Genomic DNA, 23,737 nt, shown 5'->3' on the forward strand with positions numbered 1-23,737 from the left:
CTTTTTACTGAATTCTGTCTGAATGAAAAGATTTTGATCTTACATCGTGTAATAGTTGTAATCAGAGATATGAGGAACGGAAATTCCGGAATTTCCAATTTTTTCAGAACTTTCGGAAATCTACGATTTCTGAGAAATTTTTTCGGAAAAACTTTGGTTCCGAAATTTCCGAAATCTCAAATATTTTCGAGATGATTAAAAAATATTTGTGCGGAATCGCAAGAAACGTCACACCTGTGTCAAAATTTACAGAATTTTTAGTTTTTACTGCATATTTACAGATTTTGACTATTAGCACGGTACGCTTTTTACAACCGCGCTCTACTTAAACCGAAGAAAATTGTGTGCGAAATTGGGAGACTCAGAGAAAAATGACATTTTTCAAGGGCTATTCGGTGGAGTGCAGTTGTAATAACCGTGCCGAGCTAATATGAAAAACTTGAAAAAAAGAGTTTCTGAAATTTCCGAAATTTCCAAAAAGAATATTCGGAATAATTCCGAGTTCCAAAATTTCCCAAATAATTTAGGAAAAGTTCCGAATTCCGAAAATTCCGAATCACCAGAAAAATAAACAAAACGGCAAAACACATCAATTAAAGTTCATTTATTATTCAATCTAACAAACACAATTCTAAATTGAAAAACCAAAAAAAATTTATGCGGAATGCTGTGAGAATCAATATCGTCCCCTCCTAGCCAATGTTGTTATCTGAAAATACGAACAGTTTTAAAATAATTCAAATTTTCAGTTCAAATAACCTTTGCACTTATCAAATTCTTTGCTTGAACCAAATACTTGAATAAAATATTTCTTCTAATAAAAGATCCTTTCCGCCTTCTCGTCGGTAACATGATTATGTTCTCTCTGAAATAATGTCAAGTTTCTAAAAACGTCGTCTTCTAAAAGTTACATTTCTTCCTAGGTACCCACTCATCTCCAGTGTATAATGTGTTCTCGACGAAACTACGTGCCAATTCGTATCCGTCATTGAATTTTCGAGAAGTTGATGGCGAGGGAAGTGGAGTTTCTTCGCTGAAATTGGAAGAAAAAGAGTCAGATGATAAGAGGATTACTGTAGAAATTATTGTATTAGAATTAATAGTGTTACTTCCTTTCTGATAATGTGAGGTTTTTCGTGGAACTTTGGACTTTTCTTGATCGTTTCGAAAAGGAAGAAAATTTAGATTATGTGTTGCAAAAAGATACGAACTTTGACCGTTTTCAGATGAAATTGATCAATTTTGAGAGTATGTCCTGGTAATACTGATTGTCAAATCCAGTAGGTTTTTAATGAATCTTACAGATTGAAAGTAGAGCTCCATTTTTGAAGTTGACAACTTTTTTGTACGAGCACTCCCTAGAGAGTTATAGTTATTTCAAGACGACAGCTCAAAAATCACTCTATTTAGCAGTGAAATGAGCCGATGTGAGGGAGAAATTACTTTGTCGAAGTGTAACTTGCTAGGGAGTGTCCGTACAAAAAGGTTGTCTACTATAAAAATGAAGCTCTACTTTTGATCTGTATGATTCATTAAACATCTACATGATGGGGTAATCAGAATTACCATGACACACTCTCAAAGTTGGACAATTTCTACTGAAAACTGCCAAAGTTTACAACCTTCTGATGGGTATTGTAGGTGGACAAAGTGCAAAATCTATATAACTGAAAATACTCACAACACATCATTATCCAGTGGTCCTCCATAATAAGTAGCTGAAAGATCCAATTGAGAATTCGATGAATACGTAGATATCGAGAGAAACGTGGACGTTGTGACTGTTCTGTGACCCATTGTGATCTTTCTGGGAATCTTATAATGTTCCAAAAACTCTTCTCTTTCGATATTTGCAATGTGAGCTGCCGATTTCTTGTCATCCCCTCGTAAACTCTTATAATGATCGAAGCGACTGTTCAATTTCTCGAGGAGTTGCTTGAATGTTGGACGGTTTTCCGCGTTCTTATCCTAAAAAATGTTAGTTTTTGTTATTTCGTGAATGTCTGGAACTTACCAAACACCAGGAAATAATTTCACATATTGAATTCGATTTACATCCACTCAAATCATACTTTTTGTTGTTATACAGTTGCTGAAAAAGCAAAAGTTAAAAAATATGAAACATTCTAGATGCTCTTAATAATTCAACTCACCAGAAACCTTCTCTGACCATCTGCACATTGATCAGTTGGAAATCCAATCACAAGAATCAACATGAGATGTCCAAATGTATAAACCTCGGATTTCTGTGTATATTCCCCTCTTTGAATTGTTTCAGGCGCTGCAAACTCTGCGGTGCCTCCACTGAAACACTCAGATTTTTATATAATTTTCCAGGGACTACTCACAAATTTCTTTCTTTTGTTCCATGCTCGTATGACTTTCCAAAATCACAAAATTTCAAAGAAAGATGCTCCAAATGAACACCATGACATGCCTGACAAAGATGGTATGTCTGGAAACATTTATTGCTACAGTAATCCCTTGCTTCTATTCCTACCGTATCCCGAATCGTCACATCTTTATAAACTCCGTTCTGACAATAACAAGGTCTCTCCTTGACTATCACATTCTCTGTTTTCACGTCTCCATGAAAATAAGTGACATTCAATTCACAAAGAGTCTTCGATAACTCATGACACCACTTGAATATTCGAATCGTCTCCATTTCAACCCTTGATTCGTATAACTTGAAAACGAGTTCTGATAGATTTGGTCCTGCACAGTATTCCATTATGATTCCGTTGAAAGGCATTGTATCACAGATTCCGTATATTCGGACCACATTTTCACAGTTGTTCAGGGCAGCAACTACTCGAGCTTCACGGCGAATTTCTACTGAAATCATGAAAATTGAAAGTTTTGCGACAGATTCCGTTTGATAAAATACTATTTTTTCAAAAAAAAAACTATGTACAGTAGCACTCAAAAGGTTATCAACTTTAGCTGTTTTCAGTGGAAAATGACCAACTTTAACAGTGTATTTCGGTGTCACCTGAATGTCTGTTAAATTCAATTTTGTATGGTTTGGATAGTACAAAACTAGGACACTATCCTGAAAGTTAAAGTTTGTCAAAGTCATTTCTCCATGAAATAGACTAATTTTTTGCGAATTTGCGAAATTTTGGAGCTTTTCACTTTGACAACCTGTAACTTTCAAGATAGTGTTCCTATAACAAAATGATCAACTACAAAAATGCTGGGCTATTTTTGCTCTGTCCAACCCATACAAAATCACAGTTGGTCATTTTCCATTGAAAACAGCCAAAGTTGAAAACTTTTTTGAGCGGTACTGTATCATTTTCGATGTCTGGAAAGTTTTAAGTTATTTTTTCTCTTTAGATTCAAAGTAAAGTAATTTTTCAAATGTTTATGTATAAAATGAAAATAGAAAACTCACTTTTCTCTTGATCCGTGTAATTGTTTCTCGGTCGTTTTAGAACTGCATCCTATAAAAAATCATTTTTGTAAAACCAGAATCTGATTAAACTAACATGTCCCTTATAAAACACATGAAAGATGTCAGCAATTGCACCTTGTCCGAGTTGAAATCGTGCGAGACATTCTCCTTTTATTTCCAGATCTTCTACATTGATTTCAGTCAAATCAACAGAACTTAAAGGGAGCATAGAAGAATAAATAAGGGGAGAATAGAATGAGAAAAGGAATTGGAAATATATGTAGACACTGATAAGAGAGGGTAATTATTGATTGAACGTGTATTTCCAAGCTGGGCCAGCACAGCTGATAGGAAGAAAAAGGGGAAGTAAACTTGGAGAAGTTGGAAAAAAGAAAAAAGAAACTGGAACGTATCAGTAGTTTTATAGATATTGAGAGAGAGAGGAAGTATGATTTGCTGATATGACTATTTATCGTTTTTCTGCACACGCCTGCTGCTCCGTTTTCTTTTTAATACTACATCCTGCCCTGTACTTTTCTTGTTTCTGTTGTGACATGGCAACACAGAATAGTTTATTTGTAATCAAAAAAAACGAAGGGGAAGCAAAAATGAAATAGAATGATAACTGAAAATTTGATGGTGGAACATGACTCGTAATTATAATGTAACTTTTGAAAAGTGAAAAAAGCTTTTGGAATTGATTTAATCCGTCTTCACAGCTGGTTTACTTTCTTTTTTGACCAGGTAGGCATTGTTGAAGAAACTGGAGAAAAGAATAAGGAAGGAGGCATAGATTCCGAAACTCAAGGCAAGGTTGTCGTAGGATTGTTGGCACATCTGGAATTGAGAATTGTTATTTTTGCTGAGCAGGTCACACGTTTCAATTTTTAGAAATCTATATTGAGAAGGGTTCGTACCTATTGCAACAGAGATTTCGGGAAAATTTGAACTTTGCTCGGAGTTACATGCAATTGACTTCAAAAAGATCCTTTTTCACTTTAACAGTAGTAAATGGAGTCATTTTGAGTTCATGACATGCAACTCCGCTCAAAGTTGAAGTTTTCCCGAAATCTTTTTTGCAATAGGTTCACAAATAAATTCGCCAGGTGACCAATAGCGTTTCAGAATAATAGCTAGTTTTATATCAGAGACATCAAAGACAAAAAATGCACAAAAAGTGATTTCGAGTGTTATTGAAGTTTTGTTTTTGAGGATAAAACAAGCAGAAATTGGTATAAAAACATTTAGAAACACAATAAAAAGTGATTATGCGTTACCTAAAACCATACTTGCAAACCGGGTCATGCCGGGCCATCGGTTTTTATTAAATAACTCTCTTCAAAAATATCGTATCGGGATGGTTGATAGCTCAAATGATAGGTATTTGGGCTTGTTATCAGATAAAATCAAAACAAATTTCGCAGAAAATCCACAGAGGCAAAACTGCTGTCCCGATACGATACTTTTGAAGAGAGTTATTTAATAAAAACCGATGGCTCGGCACGGCCCGGTTTGCAAGTATGCCTAAAACTATTTCCACCTATATAATTTTTATAAAAATCAACTAAAAATAGGTTGTTGGTTTTTTTCACCTAACAAGGGAACCTTTTAAGTGGTCCTTAACGCCAGCAAAAACGACCTATACAGGGTGAAAGAGGATGTTTGAAAACCTGTAAATCAACTTTCAAAAGTTGCTTACGTGACCTGTAAGTGTCAGAAATTGCCATCTGAAAATTGACCATTTTTACCATTGATTTGCTGTATCTCCTACCACGTTTGTAAAGACTACGGCGACAGTATAAAAACGTGATCGAGTGGCGCAGGTGGTTAGAGCCTAGGAGGAGAAAATTTTTGCGCTGGTTCGATCCCTGCACCATCTTTTCTTTTTTTGTTTTTGTTTTTTTGTTCTTTTTTTTCAATATTTTTTGGAAGCTATCATAAATTATAAATTTCCACCTGGAGGCACTTCCATCTGTCGGCCGGCAGATCTTTCTTATAATCATTGTTTGAATGGATTCCGAAGGGAATCACGTTGATGGTGATACAAAAAACTTGTATGATAGCTTCCAAAAACATTTATAAAAAAGGAAAATAACAAAAAAAAAAGAAAAGATGGTGCAGGGATCGAACCAGCGCAAAACTTTTCTCCTCCTAGGCTCTAACCACCTGCGCCACTCGATCACGTTTTTATACTGTCGCCGTAGTCTTTACAAACGTGGTAGGAGATACAGCAAATCAATGGTAAAAATGACCAATTTTCAGGTCGGGATTTCAGACACTTACAGGTCACGGAAGCAACTTTTGAAAGTTGATTTATAGGTTTTCAAACATCCTCTATCGACCTGTATAGGTCGTTTTTGCTGGCGTTAAGGACCACTTAAAAGGTTCCCTTGTAAAGATATTTCGCGGCTGAAAAAGTGAGTTTTTGCTGGTTTGAAAAGTGATAAGTTCATAAAAATGTGTTTAGTAATTTTTTATGGATCATATAGATCAAAAGTAGAGCTTCATTTTTGTAGTTGACAATTTTTTTGTATGGACACTCCCTAGAGAGTTATGGCCATTTTAAGACGACAACTCAAAAATCGCACTATTTTACACTGGGTCGATTTGAGGAAGAAATTACTTTTTCGATATGTAACTTGCTAGGGAGCATCCGTACAAAAAATGTGTCAACTACAAAAATGGAGTTCTACTCTTGGTCTGTACGATCCCATAAAAAGTTATTTTCTGGGACAGTTAGTTTTACCATGGCACACTCTCAAATTTGGGCATTTTCAACTGAAAAGGGCGAAATATGATATCATTTTGGCCGGTACTCTATATGTCAAATAGTTAGATAAAGCTTCACTAACCTCTCCATTGAGTTTCAAATACAGAACGATACACGAAATGCCGACACCAATGAACATTTGCAGTGTTTGTAAGAATGTCACTGTCATTGAAACCAATTTTGGAAGCCGATATCCAACAGAAGTGACTGCATAATAAGTGTACATAATGGAATGAACCAAGTAGTTCATGAAGATGAACCAACGTCCTGGAGCAGTCAATTCGATGGCTGAAAGTAGAAGAGGATATTAGTTTGAACTCTTATTCCCCTTTTCAGAATGCTCATCCCCCCATTCTCTTTTCTCCAAGATGCACCCAGCCACCCGTAAATTTAAAATGCTTCTCCACTTGTCTCCGTCATATTTTCGTAGTTTCTACTCATCCATTTTCTTTTTTCTTCGTTTCCATGGAGATGTATCTTTTCTATTCTGTGGCATCCCCACTACGTCCTCATGAATTTTTCTTGCGTGGCTTCTCTCGAAGTAAGGAGGTTTTTCTATCAAAATGATGGCATGATCAAGATCAAAATTGGAATAAAAGCATGTTGTCCTCCTCCGAAAAGAATGTGGTTTGTTTGGGGAAGATGAGAATGAGATTGCTTGTGTTTCATACTAGAGAAACAATGAAACAAGAGAACAAAGATGATCCGATGACGTTGATCAATTGATATCGGTGGGGAGGATTTGATTGTGATAGCAAGATTTTTGGAGAATCGGAAAGAGGAGAACTAGTTCATGCTGTAATATACTGTTTTATTAATTCTTGGCAAAAAAAGTAGAAAAATGGTTAAAAGGAGACATTTTTTTAGTTTCTCACAGACGTTTCTTTCAAATTTTCAAACAGAAACATGCAATTTTTACGCTGATCCGTTGGAGATCATATTCGATCTATAATTAGATCAAAATATAAATATTTTAATTGAAAAGACTTTTAAAAAAGAAGTATTAAAAAAGGAACTGCCGGGTTTTGGTATTTTTGACGAATGACCTACAGTACCGCTCAAAAGATTATCAATTTTGGCTGTTTTCTGCGAAAAATGACCAAATTTGACAGCGTGTTTCGGGGTCACCTGATTGTCCGACGATTTTCATTTTGTATGGGTTGGACAGAGCAAGAATAGGACATCTTTTTTGTAGTTAACAACTTTTTGTACGCGCACTCCCTAGCAAGTTACAGGTTTTCAAAGTATTTTATCCCTGAAATCGACTAATTTCAGTGCATTTTAGCGAAATTTTGAAAATTTTCACTTTGACAACCTGTAACTTTCGTGGTAGTGTCCCTACAGAAAAATGATCAACTACACAAATGATGCACTATTTTTGCTCTGTTCAGTCCATACAAAATTGAGTTTATCGGACAATCAAGTGACACCGAAATACACTGTCAAAGTTGGCCATTTTCCACTGAAACCAGCCAAAGTTTATATCCTTTTGAGCGGCATTGTCTTATTGAAATTGAAGCATTCCTTGATTTAAAACTTTTTTCTAATCTAATCTTCTCAATCCCACACTCACAATTATTCTCCAAATTCCTTTGTCAAACTCCCACGATCCCCCAACTCTTCTGACTTCTTCTGAATCCCACGACCCCTCTCTTTCCCACTACATGACTACAAGATACTGATTTCTGTAGTAGTGTAACCAATTTTTCTCCGTATTCCTGTGTCTATTTGATATTTGACCAGACACTACCCCACTCTTTTTCTCTTTTTCTGCCTTCATCATAATGTTCTATTTGCCTTTTCCTTCCTCCCGAAACTCTCTTCCCAGCTTCTTCTTAATCTTGTTCCCTTTTTCCTCACGGTGGTTACGTTATGTTAGCCACAAAAAAAGCGAATACCAGTCTCTATCTTTTTCCGCCTTTTTATGTCGTCATCAACGATTGGACAAACTGTCGTTGGACAGAATGGATTATGAACTTGTGAACTGGTATATCTTTGAAAGTTGAACCGGTTTGTTGCATGATTTGATTAGTTTTTAGAACGGAAATAGATTAGAATGGACATGGGCATTGTTTGGCCAGATGATGAGCCTGGTCAGGGTGAGAAATGAAATTCTGATGACTTATTAGCACGGTAGATTTCTTACAATCGCGCTCTACCGAAACCGAAGAAAATTGCGTGCAAAATTGGGAGACTCAGAGAAAAAAGACATTTTTCAAGAGCATTTCGGTGGAGCGCAGTTTTAAGAACTGTGCCGAGCTGATAGGTTACCAAAGTTCGAATTTTAAGGCCGGTGACTCAGAATGGGGAGTTCTGTCTGTCCGGATGTCCGGAGGTCTGAGTAATCAGAGAACTAGAGTTCGCAGAACGGATTTCCGAATGTCTACCCTTCTATTTTTTGCATTTTTTTCTCAAAAGCACTAAACTGATAAGGTTTTTCTTTTTTTCCCCAACCCCTCCCTGTTTAGAAGTTATTAAGTACAGATTACATTCTTCCCGAAATGCGCCAATTCAGCAACTAATCTTTAGACTCTTTCGATCATTCCACCTTGAGAATGAACTAATTGTATTAATAAGGTTCCATTTGAATGCCATCATCTTCTTCTTCTTCTAAACTGGAAGCCCTCTCCTATTTTCTTTATACTTTGATTCGTTTTCCGAACACTTATGTCCTTATTCCCCTCTTTTGAGATAAAAGCCATTTGGAAGAAGGAGGATGAGGATAAAAGAAAAGGTTGTTTGTGTTCTAATCCATCTATTTCTCTTATGTCTCTTCTGGATTCAATCCGAATATGGCTACGATGATGACTGAATGAAAAAGAGGATCGTAGATGATTCCGAAGAGGAATCCAGTCCCTTTTGATGATCAACCATGCTACGCAACATTTCCGAATCAGATGTTTCGAATATAAAAAATCAAAGTCCAGATACACTGGGTATCTCTTTCAAATCTAATCTACGGGATCTCCAGGATTACGGTACTATAAACATCCTAGTGTAAAACGAAACGTTCAGAAAAAATATTTCAAAAAAGCCCACCAGCATGCCAAGAGAGGATCAGAACAACGGCGTGATGATACCAATGAAGGAAAATCACTGGTCGTTTTCTGAGCACAAGGAACATTGTATCACCGAATTCGGCGATTTTCGATAGAGCGAACATGCACGCCCAGAATGCGGATGGGGAACGTGGATTGACTGCCAAACAGATTGAGTCAATGAATCCTCTGAAAATTTCATATTTTAAGAGGTTTTTTCAAAATTTTCAAATATATACCTTCTGAAGACAGCATCATAGAATTCGATTCCGAATCTCCATGTTCCCATAATACTGAATACGGCGAGGATTCCATTCCAAAGTAGTAATAGAGGTCGCATACTGAAAACTATCTGTATGTCTGTCTGTGAATCCGGATGTCCCTACCTTTTCGGTTTCCTTGGCTCCATATATCTCGTCAATAAATTCGTAGCAATAACATAAGCAGCTGACAAGTAGACAGATTTGAACCAGTGATTTTTAAAGAATGTATGCATTGTCAAGTCGTCCCACCATGATTCGATGAGCCACGTGGAATCGTATTCAAAAGGAGAATAGATTATCGTCTCGTTGTTTCCGGTCCATACTTTGAACCGTTCTGTTACCTCAGCTGACATTTCTGGAATTGATTGAGTTTTAGAAAATGTTAAAACTGGAAAAAAAGGCACAGAAGTTGTTCTGAAAAAGAAGAAAAAAAGAGTGGCAAAATGGTGCAGAAACCACAAATTGATTTTACGTGTTTCAAGAGTTATATTATCGCTATCAGAATGTGCTACATCTCATAAAAAAGATAAAAACTGTTCAAACAGAGGGAAAAAGGTCGTCGTCTTCTCCTCATTTCTGAAACTTTTCTCTAGGTTAGTGTGGCGTGAAAAAATGAGAGAAAGTGGGTCGATTGGGTTGGAGAAAAGGAAATGGGTGATAGCAGGGGGAGATGGGGAGAGAATTGTTATGGAAATTAGGTGGTGAACTGGCATGGCGATCGAGTGACAATTTGGAGGAAGGATAGGGAGACCGAGAAAAAAGTGGAGATCGAGAACAGAAAAAAAAGAGTTTTGAGGGATCAAGACAGTCTGAAATTCATACTTTTTTGCTCCAAAATTCAAAAAAATTGGTTCGATATTGAAAGTTGGTAGTTACAGAATTCCATACTATTCTAAAATTTCGGGAAGGGGGCCCCACAGCTTCAGAATCTGGAACGCTGAAATTTTCAGAAAAATATTTGTTTTTTAAGAACTTCTTCTGAAGAAAAAGTGACTAGAATCTCCCAGACACTCAGGTAAGAATCAGAAGCAGATCACCTGGAGTGTCGTGCCTATTGGATGATCTAGACCAAAAGAATCTGGAATGCCATGATAGATGAGAAGGCGGAGAAAAGGAGAAAACTGGTAGAAAGAAACCAAAAGATATAAAAGTGAACATAAAGAGAAATAAGAATTTCCCGAAAAACGAAATCCTCCTTTTTTTCTTTCAATTCCATATCCGAGATTCCGAATTCATCGAGAAAGGAACCAGTCGTCAAGGTGGGTGCCGAGTGAATGGCAAAATGGCGACGAATTTCGTCCCTCCGCCCACTTTTTTTCCTCCTTTCCATCTTTACATAAACTATGTACTACACGTCGTTTCTCTCTCTCTCTTCACCCTGCCTACCAACATACATTTTCCCACTATATGAAAAGTGCAACGGAAAGTAGAAAGAGTTAGAGAGCATTGAGCCAGTGGAGACGAGAGAGAAGCAGAGAAATGAGAACTGTACATTGTTTGAATTCGTATTAAATCATTGTTTCGCTTTTGTTCAATGTTCACATCAGAGGGAGAAGGATTAACCAAAGATTTTCACAACTTGGAAATTGAAAAAAAATTGCAACAAAACCGGTCTGAAAAAGAGTTAGATCAGATGGATCTAGATGAAATCTGGATGATTCTATCTCTAGGTTAACTGTAGTTCGAATATGAAAAAAATCTAAAAATGAAATCAGAATCTTAAGATGGAATCTCATTTTGAAATTTTCTTAAAATCATGTTTCACTTTGGCTGTTTCAGTGGAAAATGGCCAACGTTAACAGTGTATTTCGGTGTCACTTGATTGTCCGACAAATTTTATTTTGTATGGGTTGGACAGAACAAAAAGTGCAGATAATTTTTGTAGTTGACCATTTCTTTGTAGGGACACTATAATGAAAGTTACAGGTAATCAAAGTCATTTCTTCCTGAAACCGACAAATTTCAGTGTATTTAAGCGAAATTTTGGAGCTTTTAACTTTCACAACCTGTAACTTTCAACAAAGAGTCCCTACAAAAAAATGGTCAACTACATAAATTATGTGGTGGTTTTGCTCTGTTCAGCCTATACAAAATTGAGTTTATCGGACAATCATTTGACATCGAAATACACTGTCTAACTTAGTCATTTTCAACTGAAAACAGCAAAAGTTGGTAACTTTTTGAGCGGTATTATAGGAACTTTCAATAACTCCAAGGTAAGGTAACAAACTACGATTCCTATTTACGTCACGAAATTCACAAATTCTGATTCACAGATCAGACACTGATTCAGAACGAATCACAAACTCTTTTTCAATATTTCAGTCACACAAATCGGACATTCGACTCATTTTCAGAATCATAGTTTTCTTATCAATTTGTTACTCTAGAAGAGTTCGAGCTGACCTAGTTTTTCGAGGGGAAACCCGAATGGCAAAAGTTGTGGAAAAGAAATGGAAAAGTGAGTGGGAGACAGGCGTCCGCCGCCACGATCTAGGTCAATATTTGGCTCATTTCTCGTTTCCTCTCTCACTCTCACCTTCATAGTAAAGACTGTTCGTTTTCGTAGCGTGCAAACTGATGGGAACTCTCGGGAACTAAAAAGGACAAATAAAGAAGAAAAGGATAGTAAAATGAAGCGGAAAATGTGTTCTGGCGTTACGATAAGGAGAGGAGGATGAGAATGTGATAACATTTTCTATTCAGAGTTTTCGGAAAAAAACGGGGATGCGTCATATGTGAAATGACGAATGAAAAAAGGGAAAACAAAACAGTTTTATTTGAAACAACCGATTTTCATTTATGATTCACAGAGATAAGAAAAATAAGAAAAAATGAATGGTGAAACAAAGTCATCAAACTAAATACAAGTACACACGAACATTAGAATTGTTCAGCAAATGGATCCTTCATTGCGGGGCGATCAACATCTTTTTCGACGAATTCATCGTCTCCGTCGACTTCAGGCACTGTTTCTGGCAACTCGTCTTCTTCAGCTTCATTTTCGTTGTGCTCTTCTTCGTCTTCTTCTTCATGTTCTTCGACGTCTTCGTGATCTTCGTGATCCTCTTCATGTTCCCCGGCAGTGTCTTCAACAAGTGTTTCCTCCATAACTGTGTCGTCTTGATTTGAATTGCCACCTGGATTCCGTTTCTTCGGTTGGATTTTTGGCCATCCATCGAGGGTGTCTTCTAGAAATGCGAACTCCCAAATCTTCTTAATCGCCTTATCTGGAAAATAATAGTTGAATGTATTTTACTTTCTATTAGTTCAAACTTACCAATATCTTTAGGCTGAATAGTTTTTCGCTTTTCCATTGCAGCATTCTGATTGGCAGCGTTGCTGAGCTCTTTTATGAACATTTCCTGAAACTAATTGATCAAAAACAGAACTTTACGTAGCAGAACTCACCGCTGACTTGGTCATCAATTGAAGCGCTTCACTATTAATCATCTCGACATCTGAATTCATTCGTATGATTTTCTTGACTCTTCCCAAAGGCAGTTGAGTATTCATCAGTTCTGCAACTCGCTCTTCAATGGTATTCACTTCTTCCTCGCTCATTTGAACGACTGGAACATTTTTCTTGCTTTTCTTACGCCACGCCATTGTTGCCTTATTCTGAAAAATGAGCAAATTGATGGAGGAAAAAGCTGGAAAAGCTGAAATTCAAGGAAAAAAGTTAACAAACCTGGATTTTGAAATTTTTTGTTCGCGCCGTGTCGCAACCACCGATCGCTCTATACTACGCGCAGATGCAGACAAAATAAAATTCCAAAATTTTTTTATGTATTTTTTAACAAATCTTTTTTTAATGTTTTATGTTTCTTTCTGAAAGTATTGCTTTCCACAATGAAAAAAAACTTAAATAGTTTTAATTTAGATGGCTACTGATGCGCTCTACCTCGAGGTCGCAGAAATTATTCGCTGCGTTTTGGCCAAGGAGAAAAGTGTTAGAAATGCGGTCTACGGAAGTTCATACAAAGTTAGTTCTTATTATTTTTCTTCACATCAATTATCGCTATTTTTAAAGCGTTCTTGTGGAAATCAGTATTTTCTTTTTCTTCAATTTTCTCGTTTTCTTGTTTTATCTCGTGCTCGTGTCCGTCTTGAAACAACATATCATATCTCATAATAACAGGTAATAAAAAATGAAAGACGAGCCGATTATGGGTTGTGCTGAAGAAAATCCGGAAGAAAAACCGAAATGCAATCCATTTGGAACTCGATTTCTGACTGATGATGCTAAAGTTTTCGAGCATAATGCATGGGATGACGTGGAATGGTCAGAAGAGCAACAAGAAGAAGCTAAACGAATCGTTGAAAATCAGAAAACAATGAAAGTTGATGAGGAGAAAGCTTTAAAACTTCTGAGTACACCTGCGGATCAATGGGATGCTTTTTATGCCCACAATGAGAACAGATTCTTCAAAGATAGAAATTGGTTGCTGAAAGAGTTTCCAGAGCTTGATGTGAATGAAGAATGTAATTTGCAGGTAAGTATTCACTGATTTCATAAAAGTTGTTGAATTATTCATTTAGAAAGAAACAGTGAGAATCCTGGAAGTTGGTTGTGGAGTGGGAAATACGACGTTCCCGTTGATGCAAGTCAACAATTCAAGTTCACGACTTTTCCTTCATAGCTGCGATTATGCTCCTAATGCGATTCGAGTACTGAAGTCCCAAGAAGCATACGATACGACGAAAATGAATGCATTCGTTTGGGATATCACTCAACCGGCACCAGAAGAGGCTCCAGCAGCAGAATCTCTTGATTACATTGTCTGCATTTATGTACTGTCTGCAATTCATCCCGATAATATTCGAAAAGCTTTGAGTAATCTAATGTCACTTCTGAAACCTGGAGGAACACTTTTGCTCAAGGACTATGGACGATATGATTTGACGCAATTGAGATTTAAGAAAAATCGATTAATCGATGGGAACTTGTATTGTCGGGGAGATGGTACACTCGTTTACTTCTTCGAAATGGATGAGTTGGAAAGTCTTCTCAATGAACATGGAATGGAGAAGAAAGTGATGCATGTCGACAGACGACTCATTGTGAATCGTGCGAAGCAAGTGAAAATGTATCGACAATGGATTCAAGGCAAATTTTTAAAGCCATTGGGACAATGATGTTGTCTAGACTCTTTTGTTTTGTTTTTTGTTGTTTCTCTTGTTATTCTTCTCATTTTCTCACAATGAATTTGTCATCTTTGAATTTCATAATTTCAACAGTCTAAAAATGTTTTTAAAAAGCCATTTTTAATTGATAATTTTTCAGAACAAAAAAGCTCTACTCCGATTGTCATGTGAATCACTAAAATTTCGACCAGTTTTCGATGAAATTCTTCAGGACAAAGAGCTTAAAAAGATGAAAAATGATCCGAATATCGGAGGATCCGTAGATTTATTGTATGTACTCATGTACGAAACGCTGGTTGGATCTGGATTGAATCGATGCTCGCAGGAGTTGAAATCAGTTATTTCGAGAAGATCTCAAAAGATAAAAGATGTGGAGAAAGAATTGGAAGCTGATGGAAGAGGTATTAAATCGATCAAAGAGGCTGAAGAAGGAGCAAAGAAGGTAGTGTTGTCTGGAAATAAATCATATTGAATAACGTTTTCTTTTTCAGATTATCATTCCTCGTTACGCTCGAATCAACACTCTGAAATGGACAGCTGAAGAAGCGATGAAGACATTGGAGACAGAAGAATGGAAACTTCAAGGAACAGCGAGTGTTGAGAATTTCGCAGAAGTTGTTGGCAACATGAAGGAAGATGAAATTTATGTCGACCCACATGTCGAAAATCTGCTCATTTTTGCGCCGAATATTCAGAATTTCCACGAATACTGGATGGTTGAACAGCGATATCTTATTCTGCAGGATAAGGTACTTTCCAATGACTTCGAATTTCGAGACCGTACAAATCGGGGGAAAACGCTTTTTTGAAAACTTTAGTGTCGGAAATGAAGGAAACTGTCATTTAAAGGTGCATTGTGGAATTATTTTCTTTAAATTGTGCTTTCCTGTTTTTGATGACAACTCTGATTTTCACTCGATATACCGTAGTGTCGGAAATTTTTCACATATGCGAAGTTTCGTAAAATCACCCCATAGTAATGTAAACACACCACTAATAAGCTAATTAACTAAACTAAAAAGAAAATTATTTATTTTCTTTCCTTTCAAATACTGAAACTTGCGAAACAGCGTTCTTCCCGATTCGTTTCTTCCAGATTTGTACGGTCACCGAATTTCTGGATTTTCTAGTTGCACCGATAATAACTATTTGTTTCTAGGCCTCATGTCTCCCTGCGTTCCTTCTCAACCCACGTCCCGGATCTCAAGTTTTTGACACATGTGCGGCTCCCGGAATGAAGACAAGTCATGCTGCCGCTATTATGGATAATCAGGGGTACATTGAAAATAGTTTTTTAGCTTCCAAGGTGTTTCAATTTTTAGAAAAGTGTGGGCAATGGACCGTGCCGCCGATCGTGTCGCCGTGATGAAGCAACTGCTCGATGGATCAAAAGTAGCAATTGCCAGCGCTTTCTGTGGAGATTTTCTGAAAACTGACATCACCGATAAAAAGTTTTCCAAGGTGAACCCGAGGATACGAAGACTATAAAGTAACTATAATTTTGTTTTCAGGTTAAATTCGCCATCATTGATCCACCATGTTCGGGTTCTGGAATTGTGAAGAGGATGGATGAGATTACGGGAGGAAATGCGGAGAAAGAGAGATTGGAGAAACTAAAAAACTTGCAGGTATGTTAATTGTCAATCTATTCTTAACTTTAACATTTATTTTTTCCAGGCGATGATTCTCAAACACGCCCTCAAACTTCCTGGACTGAAACGTGCGGTCTATTCGACTTGTTCAATTCACGAAGAAGAAAACGAGCAAGTTATTGATGAAGTTCTTCTAGACACCTATGTTCGACAGAACTTCGTACTCAAGAAGGACGTTCTCCCCGAGTGGACGCATCGGGGATTGAAAACTTACGAAGTTGGAGAACATTGTCTTCGTGCTGACCCGAAAGTGACTCTGACAAATGGATTCTTTGTTGCTGTTTTCGAGAGAGTCAAGAACAATGAATGAATGAAATTGTTAATATTGTTATAATTGTTGTCGTTTCTGTTGTTTTGCTGATTTACCGTTTAAATAAATTTAATTCCATTTTTAAAGATTTGGGGAGAAAATTTAAAAATCAGGGATGATACAGATTGCAATGGGGTAAATAATTGACATTAAATAAAATAAATATACTAAATGTTCAAATATTTCTGAAGTGAAACAGATCAGTAAAATGAGGCATGAATATTAGACTTGAAGAAGGGATTGAATAAACAAATGATAACAATTGAAATGTTGAATAAGTTAACAGTTTTTTTTTAAAGAAGACAATTTTCTTATCTCCACGAGGAGTTTCCTTGATAACCTCCTCTACCTCCACGGTACGGTGGTCGTTGATATCCTGGGGGTCCACCACCACGCCCTCCTTGATATCCACCTCTTCGCTGGTCTTGGTTGTACGGCTGTTGATGATATCCGCCACCACCGCCACCGTGACCTCCTTGATAATTATCGTGATGTCGCTGAGGACCTCCACCTGAAAAATTATCATTGTTTTTGAACATTTCCTGAATGTTACCTTCTCTTCCACCATAATTTCTTCCATAATCCGGTCGTTGGTCATTGTATCCACCTCGATAACCTCCACCACCACCTCCGCGTCCACCTCTTCTATCATCGTAGCCTCCTTGATATCCACGATATCCGCCTCTGTAATTATCACCACCTTGACGATCGCTCATCGCTCCTCTAACATGATGGTTGATATGGCGTTGGCCAGATGGATCGAGTCCTCCACGTGGAGCATTTCTATTGAATCCAATAGTTGGGTTGAATCGTCCCTCTCTCCTCTCGTTCCAGTCTTCTGGTTTCAAAGTTTTCTCAGGTTCTTTGGCACCGTCGAGACGAACTGCTGGGAAGACGTAGTTTTCTGGATACTCTGGATCTTCGTAGAGCACACAAATTCCGCAGTTTGTCTGAAAATAAGAGTTTTAAAAAGTGAAAATAAGATAACACAACATACAGGTAAGTCTTGACAATCTTCATGATTAACTGGAGAAACGAATGGTAATCCTGGAGCAGTGGCGGTTGAATCAGAAGCAATTTTTCCACTGACTCCATTGAGGAGTGAGGGATCCAGATCAACCATATCCGTTGATTTTGATTCGGCTACTTGTTGAAAAAAGGCGAACGATTTGTGATTGCGACCAATGAAAATGCGGTTCGGACCACGTGTATTTCTCTGCTTCTCCTCGTCAGTCAGTGTAGGATACACAGATTTGAGAGTAGCCAGAAGACGCTGCTCATCGACGAATGGTAGAAGAGCGACACCTTGCCAGGCATACTTCTTGCCATTGAGATCGATACGGAAGTCTGCTGGATAAAGATCGATGATCGGTGAATCGTCTTCAATCATAAGCTTTTGCCATTCCACTGGAAGATGTTGCTTGGAAGCAGCTGGGAACACACTCATCAGTTGCTCCAATGGGTTGAATGGCTTCGTTGGTTTCGTGAAGTCTGGTTTGAATTCTCCAACAGTCTCAAAGTCACTTGCAAATGGTGCATAGTGATACGGGAAATACCAATCCCAACTGGAACATCCTTGATAGTAATATCTGAGTACCCAACAGAGCCCTTCGACGTAAGCCCAAGCGACACGGTGTCTGAAATCGACGTCATCAGATCCTACATCAAACTTTGCTCGATAATAACGATCTTTCCATCCGGATTCGAAAAGCCGAATATCGTCTTTTGGTTCCTCGTCTTCTTCTGGTACCACGAGTGGCTCTTCAGCTTTGCGTTTTCTTGATTCTCTAGCTGCCACATCAGCTGGTGATTCCTCTCCTTTCACATTCAATAGAGCTTTGAGATTGGCTGCTGCTTGAGCATTAGCATCATTTGTAGTGTTGAACTGCATAGCGGTCTGTCTCGCATCTGAAGCCATTTGTCTCGTTGACTCTCCTGAATGATGCATCGGAGCTGACATTGGTGCCAAAATTCCAAAAGTTGGAACGTATGCTGGCTGTCCGCGACCACGACCACGACCGCGTCCTCTACCTCTGTAAGACATTAATTATTAATTTCCTTATATATATATATATATATATCCAACCTTCCATACTGATCCATTCTAGCCTTCTTGTTCTTTTGATTTTCCTTGAACCTTTCTTCATCTTGCTGCCTTCGCTTGAAAATTTCGTCTTCTACTTTTCCCAATCCTTTCATGATCATCTCAACTCTGTCTAGTTCAGGAATACCGTCTTTTGTCAAATAACCACGCATTTCATAGACCATTTCTTTGTAAAGCTTGATTAAGCGATCAATAGCGCCTTCGCGGATTTCAAGAGATGGAAGATGAGGAAGGAAATCGTTTCCGACGAAGAAGCAGAGGAAGACCCAGTCGTCAAGAGCTCTCTCAAGATCAAATTTGAATGGAAGATTTGGCATAGCCATTTCTTTCTCGAGGTATTCTCTGAGAACAGGAATTCGGAGGAAGATGAAATTTTTCTCTCGTTGCTCTGGTTTGCAATAGTCGTCACCAAGATCTGTGTCATTTTCGGCACCTCTACACTCTTTCAGTTCATGGCCATACTGTCCACAAAGCTCACAAGCTCTTGGCTGATTCGGTACAAATTCTTCTCGAATGATGTTAAAATTAGCCTCATGTGTAGCAATTCCAAGCATAATGAGATCAGCATCGGCTCCACAAAGACAGTGAACAGTATTCGGATCGTGAGCAGGGTTTCCACGCTGCTTTCGGATGTAGTCCATAATCTTGTGCTCACCTTCTCCTGGAACATTGGCGTCGGAGAGAATGATCTGAATATTTCCAATTTAAGATTTTTTCAAATTTATTTTTTAAAACCTCAATATTAGCCCACGAGGCGTCATTAGTCACGCGATCATGAATATAGTAGCGAAGAGCATCAGCCAATCGTGCCATGAATGGTGTTCCAGGAGTAATGCAATTACTGTCGAAATGAGCCTCTTCCTTTTTCGGCGGAGGAACTGCAATTCCTTCCGCCATAAGACGGTTTCTCTGTTCTTCAATACTCGCTGCTTTCTCGGCCATTTCTTTACTGGCACGGAAACGACGACTACGCTGTTGATTCATTTTTGCTCTAGGAGCGACCCCGTCAATAGCCATGTAGAGGAGCTGAAATAAAGTAACTCCAATATCTCATAATACAACTTCTGAACTGATTGGTTCTGCTTAATTTCGTTTGTCCGTTCAAAACTATAGAAACCCGATAAATTAGACAACGTATGCATAATTGTACTCACTCTTCTTGGTCTGACAATCGAGTAGATACGATCGATATACTCGAAAATGAGAGCGAACATCTCATCTTCATTTTTGGGAGGAGGTCGATCTTCCGGATGTGTACAAGGATGAATGATTCCATTCATATCTAGATACAAATTGTCGAACTCTTGAAAATTCGGATTTGGTTGAGTGCAGTCAACCGGTACTCGTTTGCCATCAGCATCTCTCTGCCTATCTTCATTCGCATTGACAACCGTTGCTGGGTATTTTTTCGTCAGCCATCGGAAGAATGCGGGAACTCCCATTCTATTTGGACGAACTTCTCTAAATGTTCAAAATTTTGAAAGAATGCTTGTGGATGCGGAGAAAAAGTATTAGACGACTGTGAAGCGAGGATTAGCTCGAACATGACGGAGATCCCATTAAGGGGTTGTGTAAAGTGATAAAACTTGGAAAAAAAAAACAAAAAGGCGAATGAAGAACACAATTTATGTGGAAATTTAACAATAGCCGAAAGGAAAATTATTCCTTAAGATCTCTCAGTCTTCTGATGGTCGATCTGACGGTGGCGGCAGTGACGGTTCCGTAGACGTAGGCTCCTCCGGCAACGATCTTGTGGCACTTGGCGCAGTTCCAGATTCCAGTAGCCTTTCTCTTCATGGCCTCCTTTCCGCAGAACGAGCAGGTGTAGCGGGAGTGCTGGGCGACCTCGAGCTTCTTGGCCATCTTACGGAGGGAAGCTCCATAACGAGTTCCGTACTTTCCGACGATTCCGACCTTCTTAGTTCTCTTGGCCATTTCGACTGGATTACCTGAAAAATATAAATCCAGTAATATAATTCTTAATGAATTAACTAAAAGCAATATAACGATTACCACGAAAATAAGACAGGATGGAAATTGTGAATACTACAACAAGAATCTTATAACTTTCAGTAAAATAGTAAACTTATTTCACGGTGAAAATGCGAATTACACAGCAAAAATTAATCTTTCGAAAATCAGTTTAAAAAATCGATAAAGAATTCGATGAACAATATGCTAAATAAAGAAATTTTCTAAATATTCTAAACCAAAAAAAATCAAAAACAAACTTTCTAATACTATCTTTGACGTTTATGATCTAGAGAACCCCCATAAAATGAGTATGACAAAATTTTGCGTAAAATTTGCCTAATTCGAGAAGAATAGTTCACTTTTCAAGTTTTAAGTATGAAATTAGCTATTTAACTAGCGGCATTAATATTTTAAACTTATTTTTACAAAAAAATCGAAAAAGTACGCTTCAAACAGCAAAAAAAGGCGAAAAAAGAAAATAAATCTAAAAATGTTTGGCCTAAAATCGCAAAGAGACGGCAGGTCTCGCCACGTTCAACATTGGAGCGCACTTGCCACTATTGGTTTTCTAGTCCCTCATCATCAACAATTTATTTTCGGAGGCGAATTTTTCGATTTTTTCGTTTGCATATAAATTTTCCTTCGTTCTTAAATAGCTATCAAAAACTACTGTTCAAATTTTATCGATTTTTAAATTTTTATTTTTTCTAGATGGCTTCAACTTCTACGGCAGTGCCGCCGAAAGCAAAAAGAAAGTTGGATAATGGGAAAAAGAAACCGAAAACTCTGAAAGATGAGTTTGGAGAGAAACTCGATATCAAGCCTGTGATTCCGAAACCAGCAGATGAATATGATTACGACTCATCGGATGAAGAAGTCTGAAAAAACCGTTTGAAAATGAAAAAATAAATCTGTTTTGCAGGATCTCCGAAATACTATTGGAAACATTCCAATCAAGTGGTACGATGATGAAGAACACATTGGATATGACAAGTTTGGAGAGAAAATTATTAAGCCTGCTAAAAAAGGAGAAATTGAAACATTCTTAGAGAAGATGGAAGATCCTGATTATTGGTAAGTTGTTGTTGATTTAGATCGACACAAACTTCTTATTTCAGGAGAAAAGTTTTCGACAAACAAACTGGAACTGATATCAGACTAACCGATGAACAAATCGAAAAGATTCACAATATCGCTTCTGGAAAGTACCCCACTATTGGTTACAATCCTTATGAGCCATTCCTCGATATTTATTCGTCTCAAAAAGAAATTCATCCTATTGATAATCGTCCAGAACCGAAAGCTCGGTTCATTCCATCCAAAGATGAAATGCGTATGGTTTCTCGTATGGTTCACGCTATCAGAATGGGATGGGCGAAGGGACCGAAAGCTAAGAAAGAAGAACCAAAAGCATACGATTTGTGGGCAGCGGAGGATGCATTGGACAATGTCACAAAATCTCAGCTATCCAGAATGCGTGTTCATATGCCAGCTCCAAAAGTTGCTCTTCCAATTCATGCAGAGTCTTATAATCCACCAGAGGAGTATCTCTTCGATGACGATGAGCGCAAAAAATGGGAAGAAACAGAAAAAGAAGACCGGGTTATCAACTTTATGCCTTCCAAATACGATGCTCTTCGCAAAGTGCCACAGTATGACAAGTTTATTACGGAAAGGTTCGAGAGATGTCTCGATTTGTATTTGGCCCCACGCCAGAGAAAAATGCGTATTCATGCAGACCCGACTGACTTGTTACCAGATCTTCCGAATCCTAATGATTTGCGTCCATTCCCAACAACTCTTGCTTTCGTAAGTTGCCATCAATAGAGGAATTTAAATTTAAATTGTGTGTTTTTCAGTATATGCGTGGACATACTGGTCAAGTTCGATCTATTAGTGTTGAGCCAGAACGAGGAGAACTTTTGGCAAGTGGCGGTGAAGACGGAACAGTTCGTATCTGGATGATGGCTACTGGACGTTGTATTAAAACGTTCAAAATGGACGGAGAAGTCACTTCAATCGCTTTCTGTCCAGTCGCTGATAGAACGCTCTTGGCAGTTGCTTATGAAGGAAAATACGTTGCAATTCTGAATACTGGATGTGGAGACAGACTTCATGTTCAACAAACCGAATCACTTCTCGCGGAAACTCCAACCGAATCTCAAGAAGATGGAGCCGTTGTCACTTGGAGAAAATCTAAGGATAAATTGGTTCTGAAAATGCCAAATGAAGTGCGTCAAGTGACATGGCATGCGAAGGGAGACTACTTCGCAAGTGTGTGTATTGATGACATTGCCAAATCAGTCTACGTGCATCAAATGAGCAAGGCCAAGTCTCAATGTCCATTCCAAAAGCGAAAGGGACATGTACAAGCAGTTACTTTCCATCCAACACAAGCTCGTCTTTTCGTGGCTACCAAGATTCATGTTAGAGAATACGATTTGGCTCGTTGTGTTCTTGTAAAGAAGCTTATCACTGGTTGCAAACACATTTCTTCAATGGCTACTGATGCGAACGGAGAGAATTTGTTCTTAGGAGGATTGGATCGTCGTTTCTGTTGGATGGATCTCCAAATGGGTAACAAACCGTGGAAGAAGCTGAAACATCATACTGCTGCTATCAGAAGTGTTGCCTATCACAAAAAGTATCCATTGTTGGCCACAGTTTCTGATGATGGAACTGCAATGGTTTATTATGCAAGAATTTATTCCGATTTCTCGAAAGACAATGAGCTGTATCCTGTGAAGAGACTCAGAGCTCACGAAAGAGTAGGCTTTATTCTGACCTCTTTCAGCTTCTAAAAATAAATTTTTCAGACTTCCAACGATTTGTGCATGCTTCATACCACCTGGCATCCAACTCAACCTTGGCTAATTACTGCTGGAGCAGACGGAACGATCGCTATTTTTACCTATTAGTTACCCTTCACTTATTCAATTGTTACCTTCTAATTGTTCTCTTTTGTTACTGTTGTTTTCTGTCTTCCTCCAAATTTATATAAATTGTTTTGTTTTTGTAATCAATTAAATCACATACACATTTTTATTTCACAGATCTTCAGAAGAGAGATTAACAGGA

General features: G+C 38.0%; 7 protein-coding genes across 7 annotated transcripts; 2 read left to right on the forward strand and 5 right to left on the reverse strand.

Annotated features, from left to right (window-relative positions):
• Positions 1-900: 900 nt before the first annotated feature.
• On the reverse strand, positions 901-3,629 carry GCK72_006637 (uncharacterized protein; the record flags this gene model as incomplete). Its single annotated transcript, XM_003113894.2, has 8 exons — positions 901-1,033; positions 1,682-1,968; positions 2,015-2,092; positions 2,154-2,304; positions 2,349-2,455; positions 2,501-2,838; positions 3,401-3,449; positions 3,495-3,629. The coding sequence occupies 8 exons, from the start codon at positions 3,627-3,629 to the stop codon at positions 901-903; spliced, it is 1,278 nt and encodes a 425-aa protein (XP_003113942.2).
• Positions 3,630-4,102: 473 nt separating this feature from the next.
• GCK72_006638 (uncharacterized protein) lies at positions 4,103-9,824 on the reverse strand (the record flags this gene model as incomplete). The annotated part of the gene is made up of 5 exons (XM_003113589.2): positions 4,103-4,237; positions 6,253-6,458; positions 9,210-9,397; positions 9,448-9,549; positions 9,595-9,824. 5 exons carry the CDS (start codon positions 9,822-9,824, stop codon positions 4,103-4,105), a joined length of 861 nt encoding a protein of 286 aa, XP_003113637.2.
• A 2,530-nt stretch (positions 9,825-12,354) lies between these two features.
• Positions 12,355-13,080, reverse strand: GCK72_006639 (uncharacterized protein; the record flags this gene model as incomplete). Its single annotated transcript, XM_003113610.2, has 3 exons — positions 12,355-12,701; positions 12,752-12,836; positions 12,883-13,080. The coding sequence occupies 3 exons, from the start codon at positions 13,078-13,080 to the stop codon at positions 12,355-12,357; spliced, it is 630 nt and encodes a 209-aa protein (XP_003113658.2).
• A 542-nt stretch (positions 13,081-13,622) lies between these two features.
• Positions 13,623-16,581, forward strand: GCK72_006640 (uncharacterized protein; the record flags this gene model as incomplete). The annotated part of the gene is made up of 8 exons (XM_053725717.1): positions 13,623-13,967; positions 14,014-14,553; positions 14,759-15,061; positions 15,111-15,368; positions 15,779-15,894; positions 15,942-16,080; positions 16,131-16,247; positions 16,297-16,581. 8 exons carry the CDS (start codon positions 13,623-13,625, stop codon positions 16,579-16,581), a joined length of 2,103 nt encoding a protein of 700 aa, XP_053589911.1.
• A 311-nt stretch (positions 16,582-16,892) lies between these two features.
• GCK72_006641 (uncharacterized protein) lies at positions 16,893-20,127 on the reverse strand (the record flags this gene model as incomplete). The annotated part of the gene is made up of 6 exons (XM_053725718.1): positions 16,893-17,092; positions 17,135-17,531; positions 17,579-18,614; positions 18,668-19,374; positions 19,421-19,711; positions 19,840-20,127. 6 exons carry the CDS (start codon positions 20,125-20,127, stop codon positions 16,893-16,895), a joined length of 2,919 nt encoding a protein of 972 aa, XP_053589912.1.
• GCK72_006642 (uncharacterized protein) lies at positions 18,571-23,577 on the forward strand (the record flags this gene model as incomplete). The annotated part of the gene is made up of 7 exons (XM_003113481.2): positions 18,571-18,616; positions 18,872-19,359; positions 21,371-21,535; positions 21,582-21,733; positions 21,778-22,468; positions 22,519-23,427; positions 23,476-23,577. 7 exons carry the CDS (start codon positions 18,571-18,573, stop codon positions 23,575-23,577), a joined length of 2,553 nt encoding a protein of 850 aa, XP_003113529.2.
• GCK72_006643 (uncharacterized protein) lies at positions 20,345-20,620 on the reverse strand (the record flags this gene model as incomplete). Its single annotated transcript, XM_003113779.2, has 1 exon — positions 20,345-20,620. One exon carries the CDS (start codon positions 20,618-20,620, stop codon positions 20,345-20,347), a length of 276 nt encoding a protein of 91 aa, XP_003113827.1.
• Positions 23,578-23,737: the final 160 nt, after the last annotated feature.

The sequence above is a fragment of the Caenorhabditis remanei genome, chromosome II, assembly GCF_010183535.1.
Source record: "Caenorhabditis remanei strain PX506 chromosome II, whole genome shotgun sequence".
NCBI classification, from domain to species: Eukaryota; Metazoa; Nematoda; class Chromadorea; order Rhabditida; family Rhabditidae; genus Caenorhabditis; species Caenorhabditis remanei.